Consider the following 16,613-nt stretch of genomic DNA (forward strand, 5'->3'; position numbering starts at 1 on the left):
TTACTTAGAGAATGTGAACTAAAAAACTAATTGAAACAGTTAACTTCAGCAAAATTTCAGAATATAAAATAAACCCACACAAATATCATCAGTATTTCTGCTTACCACCAACAGAATTCATAAGTAAGCTATAAAGAAATTCTATTTCAAAGAACTCCAAAAAAGATAAAATACTGGTAGCCATAACTGCCAAGACACACACAGGAGCTATATACACACAGTTACAAAACAATTTACACAAATAAAGGCATCTAAGTCATCAAAAAAAATATATATATATATATATACCTAACTCATAGGTGCAGACTATTAGTATAATAAAAATGACATTAACTATCTAAATTAATTTTCTTATTCAATACCGTTAACAGTTAAACTACAAAATGAGTTATTTAGAGTGTTAGAGGGGGGAAAAACACTTTTAAAATTCATATGGAAGAAAAAAAGGTCAACATTATCAAGAAAATTAATTTTTAAAAATGGAAAGGAAGAGGACCTGGCAGCACTTGATCTTAAATTATATTACAAATCTATAATTATTAAAACAATTTGGTACCAGATAAGAAATAGAGATCGATTAGTGTAGCACACTAGTTATACAAAGTATAGAAGCAAATGAACCACAGTAGCCTAGTGTTTGATAAATCCAAAGATCCCAGCTCTTCTGGTAAGAATTCATTCTGACAAAATCTGTAAGGAAAATTGGAAAGCTATTTGGCAGAAACTAGATATAGACTAACATCTCACACTGTATACCAAGACAAGTTCCACATGAGTTCATGATTTAGACATAAAGGATGGCATCATAAACAAATTAGAGCAGCCTAGAAGGAATTACCTATGAGATTTATGGATAGAAGTGTTCATGACTAAACAAGGGATAGAAACATTCACAGGAAGAAAAATAGGCAATTTGATTACATAAAATTTTAAAAGTTTTTGACACAAACAAAACTCATTCAGCTATAAAATTATAAAAGAAATTGATAATTAAGAGGGGAAAATCTTCCTGAAGGGTCTCATTTCTTAAAAAATTTGAGGAGCCTGATACAAATTTATAAGAGTAACAGCCATTCTCTAATTGATAAAACAGTCAAAGAACGGCAAAGGCGAGGCAATCGGGATTAAATGACTTGCCTAGCTAGCATCACAAAGCTAGGAAGTGTCTGAGGCTAGATTTGATCCCAGATCTGACAGTTTACACTATGCTATCTAGCTGCCCCCTTTTCTGTTTTCTTAATGAGAAGGGAGAGAACTTGGAACTGGAAATAAAATTAAATTGATTTTTTTTAAAAGGAAAGAAAAACCTAGTGAGTGACAAGTAGAGTTCCTATTCTGTTCATAATGGAAATCAAAATGATGTGTCAGTATTACCAGCCTCCAAGCTTGCACCCCCAAAAAATGATTCCCAGCATATTAGCAGATATGTTCCGTGTTTCTGTCTTGACAGGACACCTCCTTTCACCCTGAGTTTTTTACCTCATACACAATGCCTGTCATTTGAAGGTAATGTAATGCACTTCAGACTTAATGTTTGTACATACAATGAAAATGAATCTGCAGATTTTAGAAGTTAATGGATGTTATGCTTCTTGCCTTTTTTCTTCCTAAATTCTTTTTGTAAAGTGAACGGATTGAAAACACCAGCCATCCAGGAGAAATGCAAGTGACCATTCAAAACCTGATGCCAGAGACGGTGTATGTCTTCAGAGTTGTGGCACAAAACAGACATGGTTCTGGAGAGCGGTCCCTACCTCTTCGAGTAGAGACACAGCCTGAGGGTAAGCCTCTCTGACATCATTGAAGCTACTGGTATGGAGAAGTCCTTGGCATACTGTAGAGGAAGCTCAGAATCCAGTTAGGGAGAGAAGTGGGGAATGATCAATAGCAAAATTATGTATTAACATAATTATAAATATTGTAGGAGTTCAAAGGACTTTCTCACAACTATGGGAATCAGAACTTGTAATGAGGTGAGGACTGACCATGGCAGGACTATCATGGGAGGACGTGCTCCTGAGCACACAGAGACCCACACTTAGCCCAAGGCCTGTCCCTAATGAGCTGGGTCACTTTGACTTGATCACCAATTCTTTGAACTTCCTCATCTAAAAATGTGAACATTGCCCCAAGTGATCTCTAAGGCCCCTCCTTAGTTTACACCTGTGTGTCAGATAGATGTCTTTGTATATCTGTTATGCCATTAGTATAAGTCAGAGCAGGAGGGCTTGATTAACATTTTATAATGATCACATAATTGTTTGTACCTCAATCCTTTATCATTTCTGATTTTCCTATGATTGAGTACTTTGGAAAATTACAGTGTCTAAATCAAGTCTATCTGGAAAAGAGAGTTTATTATTTGTTCTCTACTGTAAATAGTAAGCTTCTCTTACTTTTCCAAGTAAGACTTTTTTTGTAAAATATTCTTTAAAAAAAAAACAAGTATGTATTGACATATATTCTTGAATTAATTGCACATTTCAAACTCCAGATGAGCTTTTCAAAACTTGCTATATAACATTTTTTACTATGAAAGTTCCAGTATAAATCCACTGTCCATGAATTAATGTCATATAAAATCGTTCAGAACAGTATGAAATTCTGTGATTTATCTCCACATTTTTTTAAGGAGCTCAATTAAGAAGAAGAGAGAGAAAGAAATATTAGCATCTTAGAATCACACAATATTCAGACTCAAAGAGCCCTTAGACTTCATGTGGTCTAGCGCTCTCATTTGAACATGGACAGATAGTTAAAGCTAATTACCTAAATAGATAGATGGGGCATTTTTTTTGGAGGAGAGAATTGACTCCCAGGAAAGGAAATTGATTTGTCTAAAGTCACAGAGACAGTAGACTTCCAATCTAAAGACTGAAACTCAGTTTCTCAGACTCCAGATTCACTGTTTTTCTCTTACACTATGTTACTTCAGCCTTGCATTTTCATTTTAACTTGTCAACTTGATGTCCTTCTGTTTTCACATTTACTCAGAACAGTATCATTCAAAATCTAGTTGTAAAATGTCATGTAAAAAGCTCAATTGCACATTGGACCGTTATGGGAAAACTCCCTTTATAGGCTTCCAGGACTTACTTTAAGTCTATCATATTTACATTTAATCAAAAGAGAAATTATTTTCCATAATCTCTTGTAAGATTTAATACTTCTTCAACAAAATAGTATCTTCATAACAAGCAAAATTATGCTGAAATCCAGAAATTATCTATGGATCCTGACTTTTCACTATGGAAAACAAATCCATGATACACATATAGTATAATTAAAGATGACAATGTAAAGGAAATATATTTGTGAACTATAACATATATTCTATCATAATAATTCTCATCATTTGCTACCAAAAAAAAGTACTTGGCCTACTTTCTCTTTAAAATAAAAAGTGTTAAGCTTAAGATCATAGATTTGTAATTAGAAAGAACTTCAGTGTTTGACAGAATGTGGCAAAATTGAGACACTAATGCATTGCAGGTGGACCTGAACTGATCCAACTATTCTTGAGGGCAATTTGGAACTGTGCATACCCTTTAATCTTGTAATACCACTAGTAGGTCTGTATCCCAAAGTGATTTAAAAATGGTGACAGGACCTATTTATAAAGGAATGTTTATATTACCTCTTTTTGTAGTGGCAAAGAATTGGAAATTGAAGGGCTATCCATCAGTTGGGTAATGGCTGAACAAACTGTAGTATTTGATGGTGATGGAATACTATTGTGCTATAAGAAATGATGAACAGGATCATTTCAGAAAAAGCTAGAAAGACCTGCATGAACTGATACAGAGAGAAATAAGCAGAACCAAGAGAATATTGTACATAGTAACAGCAATATTATACAATGGTCAACTGTGAAAGACTTAGCTCCTCTCAGAAATAGAATCATCCAGGACAGTTCTGAAGGATTTTTGACAAAGAATGCTATCCATCTCCAGAAAAGAGAATTGTTGGAGTACAGATGAAAGCATATTATTTTTCTTTTTAGTTTATTTGTGTTTTTGGTTTTGGTTTTCTGTGAGGATTCTCTTATGATAACAATCAATATGAAAATGTGTTTTGCATGATAATATATGTATAACTCAGATCAAATTGCTTACTAGCTCCAGGAAGAGAGAAAGAGACAATACTATGTTAAAAAAAAGAAAGAACTTCGTTGAGTAGCTAATCAAACTTTGGGTAGGCCAATTGCTTTCCATGTTTTTTATTCCCTTTGTTTTTTTACCTAAACATTATTCTTGGCAGAAAAAGTAATTAGCAAACTCAATTCACCCCGCCCCCCCCCCCCCCCCCCGCCCCTATCCCATTTCTTGCTACTTTTATTTCAGTTCAACTCCCAGGCCCAGCACCTAACATCCGAGCATATGCTAGTTCACCTACCTCGATCACTGTCACATGGGAAACACCTTTGTCTGGCAATGGGGAAATTCAAAATTACAAGTTATACTACATGGAAAAGGGAGCAGACAACGAACAGGTATGATATAGCCATTCTTAAATTGATTCCTTAAAATAAGGGCAGTGAATAATATACCGTACATTGAACATTCATTTGGGTGGCAAAAAGTAGAGAACCCATATAGGAAGAGAATCTTTCTCTGTCTAATAATTCTTTTTTCTTTTTTTTTTAAACCTTGCCTTGTGTTTTAGAATCATTACCAAGAATTGGTTCCTAGGCAGGAGAGAGATAAGGGCCAGGCAATTGGGGTTGTGACTTACCCACCAAGCTGCCCATGTCTACTACTTTTTAATCTTTAATTTTTTTACCAATCATGAACTTGATTGCTAAATTTGTTGCTTTTGTAGCAACCAAAAGATTGGATGCTAAACTTGAAGCATTATTTCTAATGATTATTATTGATACTTTACAATCTATTATCAGTATTTTAATATATGAAGAGAAATCAGTGCCCCACCACACAAAACATAGTTAAGATGCTTTGTCTAGGAGATTTATTTAATTGTAATGTTTATTTTGGCTTGATATGTATGAGAGTTATTTTCCTTTATGAACAGGATGTTGATGTTGGAAGTCGTTCCTACACTATTAATGGGTTGAAAAAGTACACAGAGTATAGTTTCCGAGTGGTAGCTTATAATAAACATGGTCCTGGAGTCTCCACACAAGATGTTGTTGTCCGAACACTATCAGATGGTAAGTTATGCATTTCCTTGGCTTTTTGTATATGTATTTTTTGTAAGTGCTGTAATTGTTTGTCACAGACTGTGACTCCTCTAAGATTGACCCTTTAGTGAACATAGAACTCCCATTTATTTTGCCCAATATTCAAGTTTGTATGCTGATGGAACCTGGATGAGATTTTCTTGGGGAAATGACACTCATCATTTATGACTGCTTTTCCACCAAAATGACAATTGCACCCAATTGCTCAAAGAGAGAGAGGCAGAGACAGAGATATAGAGAGAAGGAGGAGGAGTATTCATGTTTATATATGTGCCGTTTAAAAACTTGAGGGTTATTTCTCAACTTCTGAGCTAAATATTTTGTATTATATCAATGCCTGTGTGTGTATATATAAATGTTTTAAGTGGAGGCTCTGAAATATAGCCTTCAGCAAACTCATCCATGCAGTATATGCATTTCAACATAAACATCAGCAACTGATATTATGGAAGGAGCTTCCCATTTCCCTTTAGTCAAACTCTCTCACTGAAAGCTGTATTGTGCTGGGGACTGTAGCTCAGTCCAGCAGACATTTACCAAGAGGCAGGAATGTTGTCTGTGAGCAAGAAACATACTGGAACCTGCTGACCTGAGAGTCAACAAAGGCTCCCACTTGAATCTTGCCCATTTGACTTAAGCTGTAGGACCTTGGGCAAATCACATCCCTTCTCTCTGCTTCTATTTTTCCTCATGGGGTCCTTCTCAAGGTCAGCTGGTTCTCCAAAGAGAATTGATCTGTACACTTTTAAGTATAGTCTATTTAAGCCAACAAAGATTTGTTAAGCACTGACTCTTTGTAGTCCTGGTCTTGGTGCTAGAGGAGTATGATCCAGTGGAAAGAACCCTTGTTCTGCAGGTCGAGAATCTGGGGTCTGGTCTTACCTCTGACCTTGCTCTCTGTATAATGTTGGGTACTATTTTGTTCTTTCTCCTATAAGAAGAGCATTAGATTACACTACCTCTGAGTCCTTTTCAGTTCTCAGGCTATGGTCCTTTGAATATAAAGATAAAATGGAACTTTGCCTGTTCTGAGGGGGCTTACATTCTCCTGAAGGATTCTGTGTATACAGTATTAAATTAACAAGTTATATGTAAGGTTAAATAAAGCTATTTATTAATAATACTGACAGATTTGAGAGGAGAGTCAGGAAAGGCTTTGTTTGTGTAGGAGATGACACATGAGCTGTCCTAGGCAGAAACTGGTATTCTGGAATACAGGTAAGGAGAGCGGGCATCCCACATCTGGGGACCACATGAGCAAAGGAACAGGCCAAAAGATGAAATTCCACATTCTAGGAACACTAGTAGATCTAGTTGACTGGAATGCAGTATACAAGAAGGGAAATAATGAAAAATCAGTCCAGAAAGATAAGTGGGAAACAAAGATGGGAGGCTTTAAATTCCATGCTAAAGATTCTGTGTTTTATCCTAGAAGTAATGGTAAGTCTTTGATAAAGGGTCAGGAATCTGTGATCTAGATATGATGGCCATATAGTAGACTGATCAGAAAGGGGAAAGACTCAAAGCAGGGAGACCATAGAGGAGACTATTGCAAAATCCCAAGTGGAGCCTGGAGCTAGGGCACAGTGGATCTATGAGTGTAGAGGAGAGAGATGTGAGATATGATATGAAAGTAGACTCAACAAGACTTGGAAAGAGCAAGAAATAAAAGCTGAGGAAGCTAAGTGATAGGAAAGAAGGTGCTACCTTAGTTTGAAAGGGAAATGCAGCATGCCCCAAAAATCTTAGTGCATGTGTAACCTTTAATAACTTCAGAAGTACAAATAGCACACACTTTTTAATTCAAAGGGTTAATTATTTAAATTTTTAAATATTGCCATTCTTAATTAAAATCCAACAGATTCACCTTCTTCTGCTATCTATCACTCTAGCTGATTTTTGAACTTTGTAAAAATTTTCATGAGCTAAAAACTCAGTGAATGAAAGGATTTTACTTTTAATTCGTAGAATGAGATCTCAATGCACACGCAACAGACATGACCTTACAAGGAAAGGTTTAATGGAGATAAATCAGAGACCAAGGTGACCTAGTAAGAGGACCGGCACTATTCATCCACCATTCTCAGGAAATGTCATCCAAAAACTGTTGCTCATGCAGTGCATAATGAAAGGTTTAATTAATAAAAATTATTTTTCAAAATTCATAAAACAAAATAAGTATAAAATAAAGTTAAGCAATTAAACTTAAAAATGATAGCTTTTGAAGTTTGTAGTACTTATATTTCTTTGGGTTATTACAGCTTAAAACTTTACTAACAATTTTCAAAAACTCTGTACAACGAATTCCATTTTGGATCTGTTGAGTTTTGATGTACTTTTGGAGTATTCAAATAGAACTGTCCATTAGGCAATTATTAACATAGGACTAGAATTCAAAAGGAAAATTAAAGATAGACATGTCTGTAACACTCTTCATAGTATAATTATCATCTCAGAATCATCTGCATAGTTTAAACCATGAGATTTGGTGAAATCATGAGTGGGGAGAGCATAGGAAATTGACAAAAGCCTTTGGGATGCCCATTTTTATTGGATGGGAGCAGGGAAATGAAACAGCAATCAGATAGAAGAGCCAAGAGAAAGAAGTGTCACAAAAACAATTTCAGAAGCTTCAGCGAGTTCAAATATAATAGTGGAGATAATTGGTAAACTTGGGGAGACCTGTGTAAGATAAATAGTGTGGTCATAGGCCAACTTCCAAGGGGCTGAGGAAAGGGGAAGTAGACACAAAGGTGACCCTTTATAGAAGTTCAACTTTGAGAGGCAAAAATGATATAAAATTAAAGCTTGAGAGGATAGCAAAGGCATGAGGATTTTAAGTTATGGGGAAGACTGGTGTTGGCACCTAATGGAGATGGAACAACTAGGTAGGTCAGGAAGGAAGAAGTACCTCTCTCAGAGACTGGTATAAAGGACAGGATAGGGGAAAATAGAGAACAATTTAAGGGCATGAAATAGGGAAGAAGAGAGACCTAGAGACAGATTGTATTTTTTTAAGCAAAAGTAGAAGATGAGATCCTCCGCCGAAAATAAATAGATGGAAAGTAACAAAAGGTTTAGAGAAAGGAACCATTTTGTAAAACCAGGTGGTGAGTGGTTCACAGTTAGGGAAGAATAAAAGTTTACCTTGTATCTGATAGGTCCCTTTTGAAAGTAGATAGCATAAATGTATAGGAAAGCAGTTTTCGTCAGGCAAAACTCCATGAGAAGAGGAAAAGATGAGGCATATATTGGATAAAACTCTTTGGAACTTGGCAAGGTATGACTGATGACAAGAGAAAAGGGGGACAAAGGAGTCAAGGTAAGCTGATAATATGATTAAAGTGGTCAAGCTTAGAGTCAAGATTGTGAATGGAAGGAAGTGAAGCCAGAACAAAGACAGTAAAGCCTGGGAGAGCAGGAATGGATTGTGGGACTCAATAACAATGGAAGAATGAAGAATAGTTTTAAAAAGAGTGAGGCAGAGGGAAAGCTCTAAGAACAGTTGGCTTACTGTCAGGGAGGAATTACAGTGTAAATGATGGTATGTGCCCAGAGGAGTGCAGGTACAGAATAGAAGTGCTGGGAGAATTCACAAAGAGCATTAGTCGTGAGCAATGTCAGTGACTGTGATCAAAAAATAAGTACACATTAAACACGTGAAAGTTATGCATGCTTCCTCTGGGTGACTTGATGTCAAGCTTGAGTCACAAATATAGAAATAAATGAGAATTCATGTTGTAAGCATTAGCACTGACTGCTTTGGTGAGAGGGATGGAGTTTTGTGATTGGATGAGAGAGGAAAATAGTAGTTTGGCTGTTCAGACAGTTCTTGTGGTCATGTGACAAATATTCTTAGAGACTGGGTTCCAGGGAAGAAAAATCAATTGTTGATTAGGCTAGCAGTAATCAATTAATTATGGTCAATGATCTCTCTCAATAATCAAAGACAAATTCATTCAGCATTATGAGTCATTAAATACAATTTCAGAAGCTCATTATTCATTTCTCCCCTAGACAGTCCATGACATCCAATTGATAAACACCTAATGATGAGATTGGCTAATATTTTTTTAGTACCTTCCTAATCCATCATGAAGGGATGAGGAAGGTACTAAAAAATATTCGCCAATCTCCTGATCACAGGATTCCAGTATCCTTGCCAATCCAGAGGAAGAAATCAGGTTATGTCTGACATGGGTAGACTTTCACCTATTGATTTTAATGGAGGAAAGACAAGGGTGTTGCAATGTGCCCCAGTCATACTTTCCCAGAACTAGTTTTTATTTATTAGACATGATGGAGCTTATATTCTTAGTCTTAATTATCCCAGTTTTAAAAGCTACTCTAGGGCAAGGAATGTCAGGACAAAGGGAATGAGAGAAAGGCTTAAAAAATATGTTTGAGCAATATTAGATATCAAAATATTACAGTATTAATACATTTCAGTCATTATGTCAGGGGAAAAGGAGGATTATGTTAGTTGTTTTCAAGAAGATAATATGACCTATAACATGTACCTGTAAAATAATGAAACTTAACAGAATTACTGACTACAAAAACAAAAACGGAACAGAGAAGTGAAGTTTTCTCCCCACACTTCCACAGCTGGTTTGTGGCAGATCTAGGCATGGGGCCAGAACCCAGTTGTCCTGATTTCTTATCCATTGCTCTTTCGATGACCTCAGGAAGCCTCCATTTTTATCTAATGAATGTTGGCTTGCATTTCTGGAACTCTTTTGGAAACTTTCTTCAGAGTCAGTATACAAATCATACCCAAATTTGGTTGCATCATTTTGTTGTCACAACTTTTTTTTTCCATCATCACCCTGACTTAATAGGTCATCTCATTCTCTAGGCAGGGTCCTGAATGATCCTTGGCTATTTATAAAAATAAAACCCATTCTCAGCAATTAAACATTTGCCACCACTGAGGATAGGCCAAAAAGTACTACAATTTTCAAAGACCAAAAAAAATTTCAGAAATATTTTTGAGTGGTGGCAACATTGTTAAACCTTAGTACTCCAACTTCTAGATGCCTGCCTTGAAGGAGGTAATAATAACTGACTTAGGATTAGCCAGTAGAAACCAAAGAGCCACCTGGAACTGAAGGACTCTTGTTGATAAATGGCATTCCTGCTGGGTTCATTTGGTATAGTCTGCATATGAAATATAGTGAACCAGGTGTCCTGGGAGGTAACTGGAGATCTAACCTTTTCCTTTTTATTTCACATTTCAGTCCCCAGTGCTGCTCCACAGAACCTGTCTTTAGAAGTGAGAAATTCCAAGGTAAAACTATGCATGCCAGACTTTCCATTTTTATTGATCTGTCTAAGCCTCTGATCCAAAAAATATATACCTATGAGGTGTCATCATAGCATGGGGTAATTTGGAGTTAAGAGTTCTAAATTTAGTGTGTATACCTCCATTCAACACTGGCTTCACTACTTACACTCACCTTACCATATCACCATGAACAGGTCAGCTTTCTGAACCTCCATTCCCTTCTCTATAAAACTCTATCTCATAGGGTCATTGTAAGACCCAAATAGTTAAATCTCTACTCTGGGTGAGGCACTGAGAACACAATACAAGGAATGAAACAATTCCCCTCTCAAAAAGTTTGTAACCATTAAGTGCCATATAAATATAAGGTCTTTCCAGAATCTCAGGTTTTGATTGGTTTATGAGTGTCAATTGACTGTAATGTTGTCAAATTCCTCCCAAACCACTTATATGCAAGTTTTTAGGACTATTAGTTTTAGGCCTCTGTTATAGCCCATCATTTCTTCCCAATCTTATCTCCTCCAGAGTATCGTGATTCACTGGCAACCCCCTCCAGCAGGCTCACAAAATGGGCAAATTACTGGCTACAAGATTCGTTACCGGAAATCCTCTCGAAAGAGTGATGTTACTGAGAGTGTGGGAGGAACACAGCTGTTCCAGATAATTGAGGGTAAAGCTCTTAGTATTTTGGAAACAAGAATGAAAATATGATAGTTTTTTAATGTATTATTGTGTTAATTGGCTTATGCAAATAGCTTAAATGATTTCCATTTTCTTTTGTCCTTCCAAAATTATTTGACAGTACAGTACTCTTAATATTCAAATAACAGGAAAGTCAGAAAGAATTCTCAATTTACTACCTAGTGTGATAGTCTCCATTCTACTATCGTGACTCATCTCTCTTTGGATTCTTTAACTTGTCTAGCAAGAAAGAATTCTTAAGAGTAAATTATTATAAAAAGGGAGAAATGATTCATATAGAGTTGTTGTACAAGTAAAGAAATTTCTTTATCAGATCTACTTTGAGGGACAAGAAAAGGCTTGAGCTTGTGTATGTTCAGTCAAAGGAGCCTTACTGTATGGCCTTCTGAGGGACTCTGGACATTTATCTAATCTTTAGGGCTAATTATCAACCACTCAAATATTTTCTTTTAAATTATTTTCTTCCTGTTAATGACTTTATTTTAATATAATTAACCAAACAAGTGGAGAATAATAATATTTCAGTGTATTGATCTAAGTTACAGTAGGAAGGACTCCAATGTCTATATTCCAGTCTTTATAACTAAAGTTGAATCTGGATGATGCAAAATTATATTCACCAAATTTGACCATAGACATGAGAAGACACTTCCCTGTGTTCTTTCACAGAAACTATCGGTATGAAATACTAAATAGAGCATCAAACTTTTTTATATGTAAAACATTTTTTCTTTTCTGTTTCTTTTGTTTGTCTCTCTTGGGAGGCAATACGAAGTATGGAGTTTATTCAGCCAAGAAATATAATGTGGTCAGATCTTTGCTTTAGGAATGTAATTTTGGCAGCTCTGTGGATGATGTATTGGAACAAAGAGATTTGAGGTAGAAAGACCAGTTAGAAGGCTATTTCAGTGGTCTGTCCAGCAAAGAATGTTCCATGGGTTTGCATAAGCTGATTGGGTGTCTTCCAAAGCCATTTGGTGAGGACCTGAATCCAGAACACACAATGATGTCAGCTGGAGAAGTAAAGGAATGTTTCTTTACTTTTCACATTGTCATGAAGAATGAGTTGTTTCTTGAAAGGATTAAATAAATGCATCAGGATAAAATTAAAGATAAAAATATACACCTATAAACAGATAATAATCCAAACTTGTGTGTGAAGACTGGAAAGTAGACTTCAAGAAGGTCCTCTGAGTGGTGGAAATTTAGCAAGTCAGTAACTCTTGATAAAGGTCACAGGAATGGCCCTAAAGTTCAGGAAAAAGAATATTGTTAACACTTAAATCTAAATCTTGAGAGGTCTTACTAAAATTGCAGAAAATATGGATAATATTGACTAAGAGAACCAGGGAATCTTGATGCCATGAAATACAAATCTTATCTAGGAATTTGTGAGCTTGATGGGCTAAGACTTGTCTAGAGTAAGCCAGTGGGAACCATCTTATCACCAGCAGCTTTACTACCTGGACCACAAACTGTGCCCTAGAGGTTCTAACTCTTTTGTCTCAGGAATGTTGGCCTTGGGGTCCCCTCATACCCAGGACTGACAGCTTTACTTGACTCACTATTTCAAGTCGATCCTGAACATGCTTCACTTCAGTCCCTACTCTCCAGCCACCTTGAGAGCAGCCTTGCCTCTCTGAGCCACCTTTCTTTTTCTTCCTCTCCAACCTCCCCAACTCTCTTCTTGGGACCATGAGCAAACAAATGGTACCATTGTTCCTAGAAATACGCCTTCCAGGTATATCCTACAGTGTGAGTATACCCTCATACAGCCCCACTCACCATCCAGATAACATTCTGGACCAAAGTGCCCTTCCCTGTCCACCACTGCCTTGAGGAGAAACACTTTCTTTATTTTTGCATTTATATCCCTGGTGCTTAACATATAGTAAGTTCTGGGAAATGTAATTGATGCAAAATAGTTTTTAGAATCAATAAAAATGCATTTTCAAAAAAAGTTTTCATTTTAAAAGGACAATTGTATAGCTGTCCAAAACTGGTGGGGCCAAAATCTAGATGAGGATCATTTGAGGATCAAATGAAAAGGGATGTGATAGGGAATGTCAGTAATGTAGAAGTGTGCTGAATGTCTCAGGCTTATGAGATTTAGATTTAGAAAGGAACCCTAAAGATCATCTAATCCAGTCTCCTCATTTCAGCTTAAGGAAACCAATTCCAGAAATAATGAGTAACTTTCCCAAGGTCTCCGAGAAGTAATGGGTGGCAGAGCCCAATGTGAAATCCAGGTCATCTCCCTAATCCTGGGCTCTTTTCAGGGGCACTGCCAGTTAATAAGTTAGTCCTGTCTCCTCAACATTTTGGCTTTGTGGTTGTAAAGTAAAAGTATTCAGTATTCCTTATTTGAAATAACTATCGACTGTGCATTTAAAAAATCGAATGTTTTTAATATTGGGATAATCTCGGTAGTCAGATATACTTGTAAGACAGAACATAGCTGTTCTGAAGTAGATATTTTATGCAGTTGCTTCTAAAAGGTGAACTTCCTAAAATAGCATTTTAGAGCCAGAAGGATGCATGGAGATCCAGTTGGATCCTGTTTTCTTCCATATGCAAGGGGATGAAGACAAAGGAGATAAGGAGTGGAGCCTGAGTTAGAACTCAGCTGTCCTGGCTCTCTCTAGCACTTGTTCAGCTCCCATGGCCTTCACATTCTGGATTTCAAGTGACAGAATCTAGGTTCAGAGCCTAGTTCTGCCACTCCTTACCTGTGTGGCCTTAGGTCATTAGCATCCCCCAGCTATTCCAGGGAGAGGTTCAGACGGCTGCCTGGAATTAGGGGAGAGACTGAAAGCAAGATCCATTGAGGGGTGGGGGTGGCTGGAGCCAACTAAGAGAACCAGGCTTTGTTCTTAGAGAATATTGATTTATTACAGGTACCTTCAGGCATGCCAAGTGGACTAGGAAAAGTACATTTGGTGGAGAATGTAAAGTACCAGAAAGGAAACAATCCTGTTCTGTTCTGTTCTGTTCTGTTCTGTTCTGTTCTGTTCTGTTCTGTTCTGTTCTGTTCTGTTCTGTTCTGTTCTAGCTCTGGCTATCTTTGGAGCCAACTTGATTCTGATTAAGTTCTGACTGAACCACTCATTCAGCCACTCTGTGACCTGTGCCCTCTGGGCTTTTAGTTTCCTTACTCAAAAAGAAGGTGAATGGATGATCTAGTAGAGTCCTACTGAGTGCTAGAAAAATAAGTTGTATTCTCTGAGAGCCCATTACAAATTCTGCCCCATGGTTATGGTTCTAAATATGGTATATCAGAATGACTTAACTGTGACCTGGACTTTGTCAAGACAGCAGTATCCTCTATTAGGAGTCCCCAAACTTTTTACACAGGGGGCCAGTTCACTGTCCTTTAGACTGTTGGAGGGCCGAACTATTAAAAAAAAACAAAACTATGAACAAATTTGTATACCACCGTTTGGGATAGCGGAGGCTACAGCACTGGCTAGGATGAGCCTGTCACACCTTGCACAGGCCCATCACCACCACCACTATACCGGGCAGCAGTATACACAGTGCGGAATCCCCTCCCCCAGATCACCACTCACCATGCTGACGTCTTCTGTTGTGCCGCCACATAATCCTTAGTCTAGCCTCGTTCTCATTCAGTTACTCTCAGAACAAGGAGCCACGCAAAGGATTATGTCACCAGAAGTAGTACTCTACATGAGCGATGCCACATACAGTGCTCCTCTCACTGACTACCAATGAAAGAGGTGCCCCTTCCGGAAGTGCGGTGGGGGCTGGATAAATGGCCTCAGGGGTCCGCACTGATCTACATCTTCATATTGAGTGAGATATGACAAGGTCTTATCCATCCCACTAAGTTTACATATAAAATAGCTACTTTTATGATCTGAATAATAGTGAAATATTACATATAAAATACAAACTTTTAGAATGAGAAATTGTTCATCCATTTGTTCTTTCTTAATGCTCTTTCCTACATATGTTGTCCGATTTCCTAATAGGTCTTGATCGAGGTACTGAGTACAACTTCCGAGTGGCTGCACTTACAGTCAATGGAACAGGACCAGCTACGGATTGGATGTCTGCAGAAACATTTGAAAGTGACCTCGATGGTAAGGGCTAATGAAAAGGTTAACATGTTCTGGGTACTCCCATTCCAGAGCCAAATTAAGGAACAAACAAATCACCGGGTATCTTTTGACAGTGATTTTTGAACCTCATTGTTCAACAGAGCTATAGGAGTATATATTCTACAGTTTTGTTTTTTTAATGTATAATCCAGAAAAACAAGGATAAATAAACCTGCAGTACTTGAGAACAGCTATGAGCCAAGAATGGGTGAGCATGAAAGTTGCATCTTATCCCATGATATATTATATCCTTTCCTTAGTTCCAAATTCCCTTCCTCCCTAACACTTAGATTCCATGAATTTGTGGAAAAATGAATTTCCACATGAGTCTTGTCTACCTATTCTAGACTGTGTGACCTGAGGCAAGTCAGTTAAGCCCCCTGAGCTTCAACCTGTAAAATGTGTCAGCGGGGCCAGATGATGTCTGAGATTCCATCCCAATCTAATGACCTAAGATTCATAAGTGGGTGTGTGTGCTGCCTAAAGGAGCAAATACATGTCCAAGAAGCCTTGTGGTGCAGTGGGTAGAGTCTAGTCTCACCAACTGGTATTAAAAATTCACTTCATACCTGAGTCTCAATGTCTTCATATATAAAGTATAGGCTCTAAATTTATTCAGACTTAAGGACACTTAAGGACATGTGTAAAGTATATTCACCTAAATGTTTTCAATTATTACTAATAATATGTGATTGGAATTTCAGGGATAAAAAATAATGAAGGAGAGGGAGAAAAGGCCCCATTCATTATCAAGTACTTTTCTCACGACAATCCTGTGAAATAGAGAAGTACTGCTCTTGGTATTTTCCCCATTTAAGAGAAGAGGGAACCAGGACTGGAAGGAATTCTATACTTTGTCCCATATTACTGAGTCAGCTAAGGGTTGACATCAAAACTCAAACCTGTGCCTCCTGCACGCTAATCTAAAATATAGTGCATTAGATGCGAAATTCTGCAAAGCAATAACAAACCACCCCTCAGCACTTAGTTTTCATTCTTTTACTGATTTCTGATTTTTTTTTTACTGATTTTACTGATTACTGACTTCATTTGAAATAGTTAAACTTTATTATACTGAAGTTCTTGGGGAAGTAATACAGATAAAGACAGCATGGTTAGGTGGTTTTCTCTTCTTTTTTTCTTAAAGAAACATTATTTGTTACAAAAGATGTGGGAAAGGGGAGTTCATAGGGAAAATTAGGTAGTTTAAAAATGAAATATCCCCAAAGTAAAAAATCAGGGTGCTGATATTTTTTTAAAGAGAAAAATCCTTCAAATTGCTGCCATAGCATTTTGGTTCTTC

At 37.1% G+C, this 16,613-nt stretch overlaps 1 protein-coding gene across 7 annotated transcripts in view; it reads left to right on the forward strand.

Annotated features, from left to right (window-relative positions):
* The window catches only part of NEO1 (neogenin 1), a 264,950-nt gene that overhangs the window by 197,807 nt on the left and 50,530 nt on the right, over positions 1 to 16,613 (forward strand). For all 7 annotated transcript variants that reach the window (XM_007478215.2, XM_056798418.1, XM_056798393.1 and 4 more), the window contains exons 9-14: positions 1,627 to 1,781; positions 4,344 to 4,492; positions 5,032 to 5,170; positions 10,441 to 10,490; positions 11,013 to 11,157; positions 15,182 to 15,292. In XM_007478215.2, coding sequence (XP_007478277.2) covers positions 1,627 to 1,781; positions 4,344 to 4,492; positions 5,032 to 5,170; positions 10,441 to 10,490; positions 11,013 to 11,157; positions 15,182 to 15,292 — 749 coding nt within the window. The remainder of the gene's footprint in view (positions 1 to 1,626; positions 1,782 to 4,343; positions 4,493 to 5,031; positions 5,171 to 10,440; positions 10,491 to 11,012; positions 11,158 to 15,181; positions 15,293 to 16,613) is intronic.

This window comes from Monodelphis domestica, chromosome 1 (genome assembly GCF_027887165.1).
Source record: "Monodelphis domestica isolate mMonDom1 chromosome 1, mMonDom1.pri, whole genome shotgun sequence".
Classification (NCBI taxonomy): Eukaryota; Metazoa; Chordata; class Mammalia; order Didelphimorphia; family Didelphidae; genus Monodelphis; species Monodelphis domestica.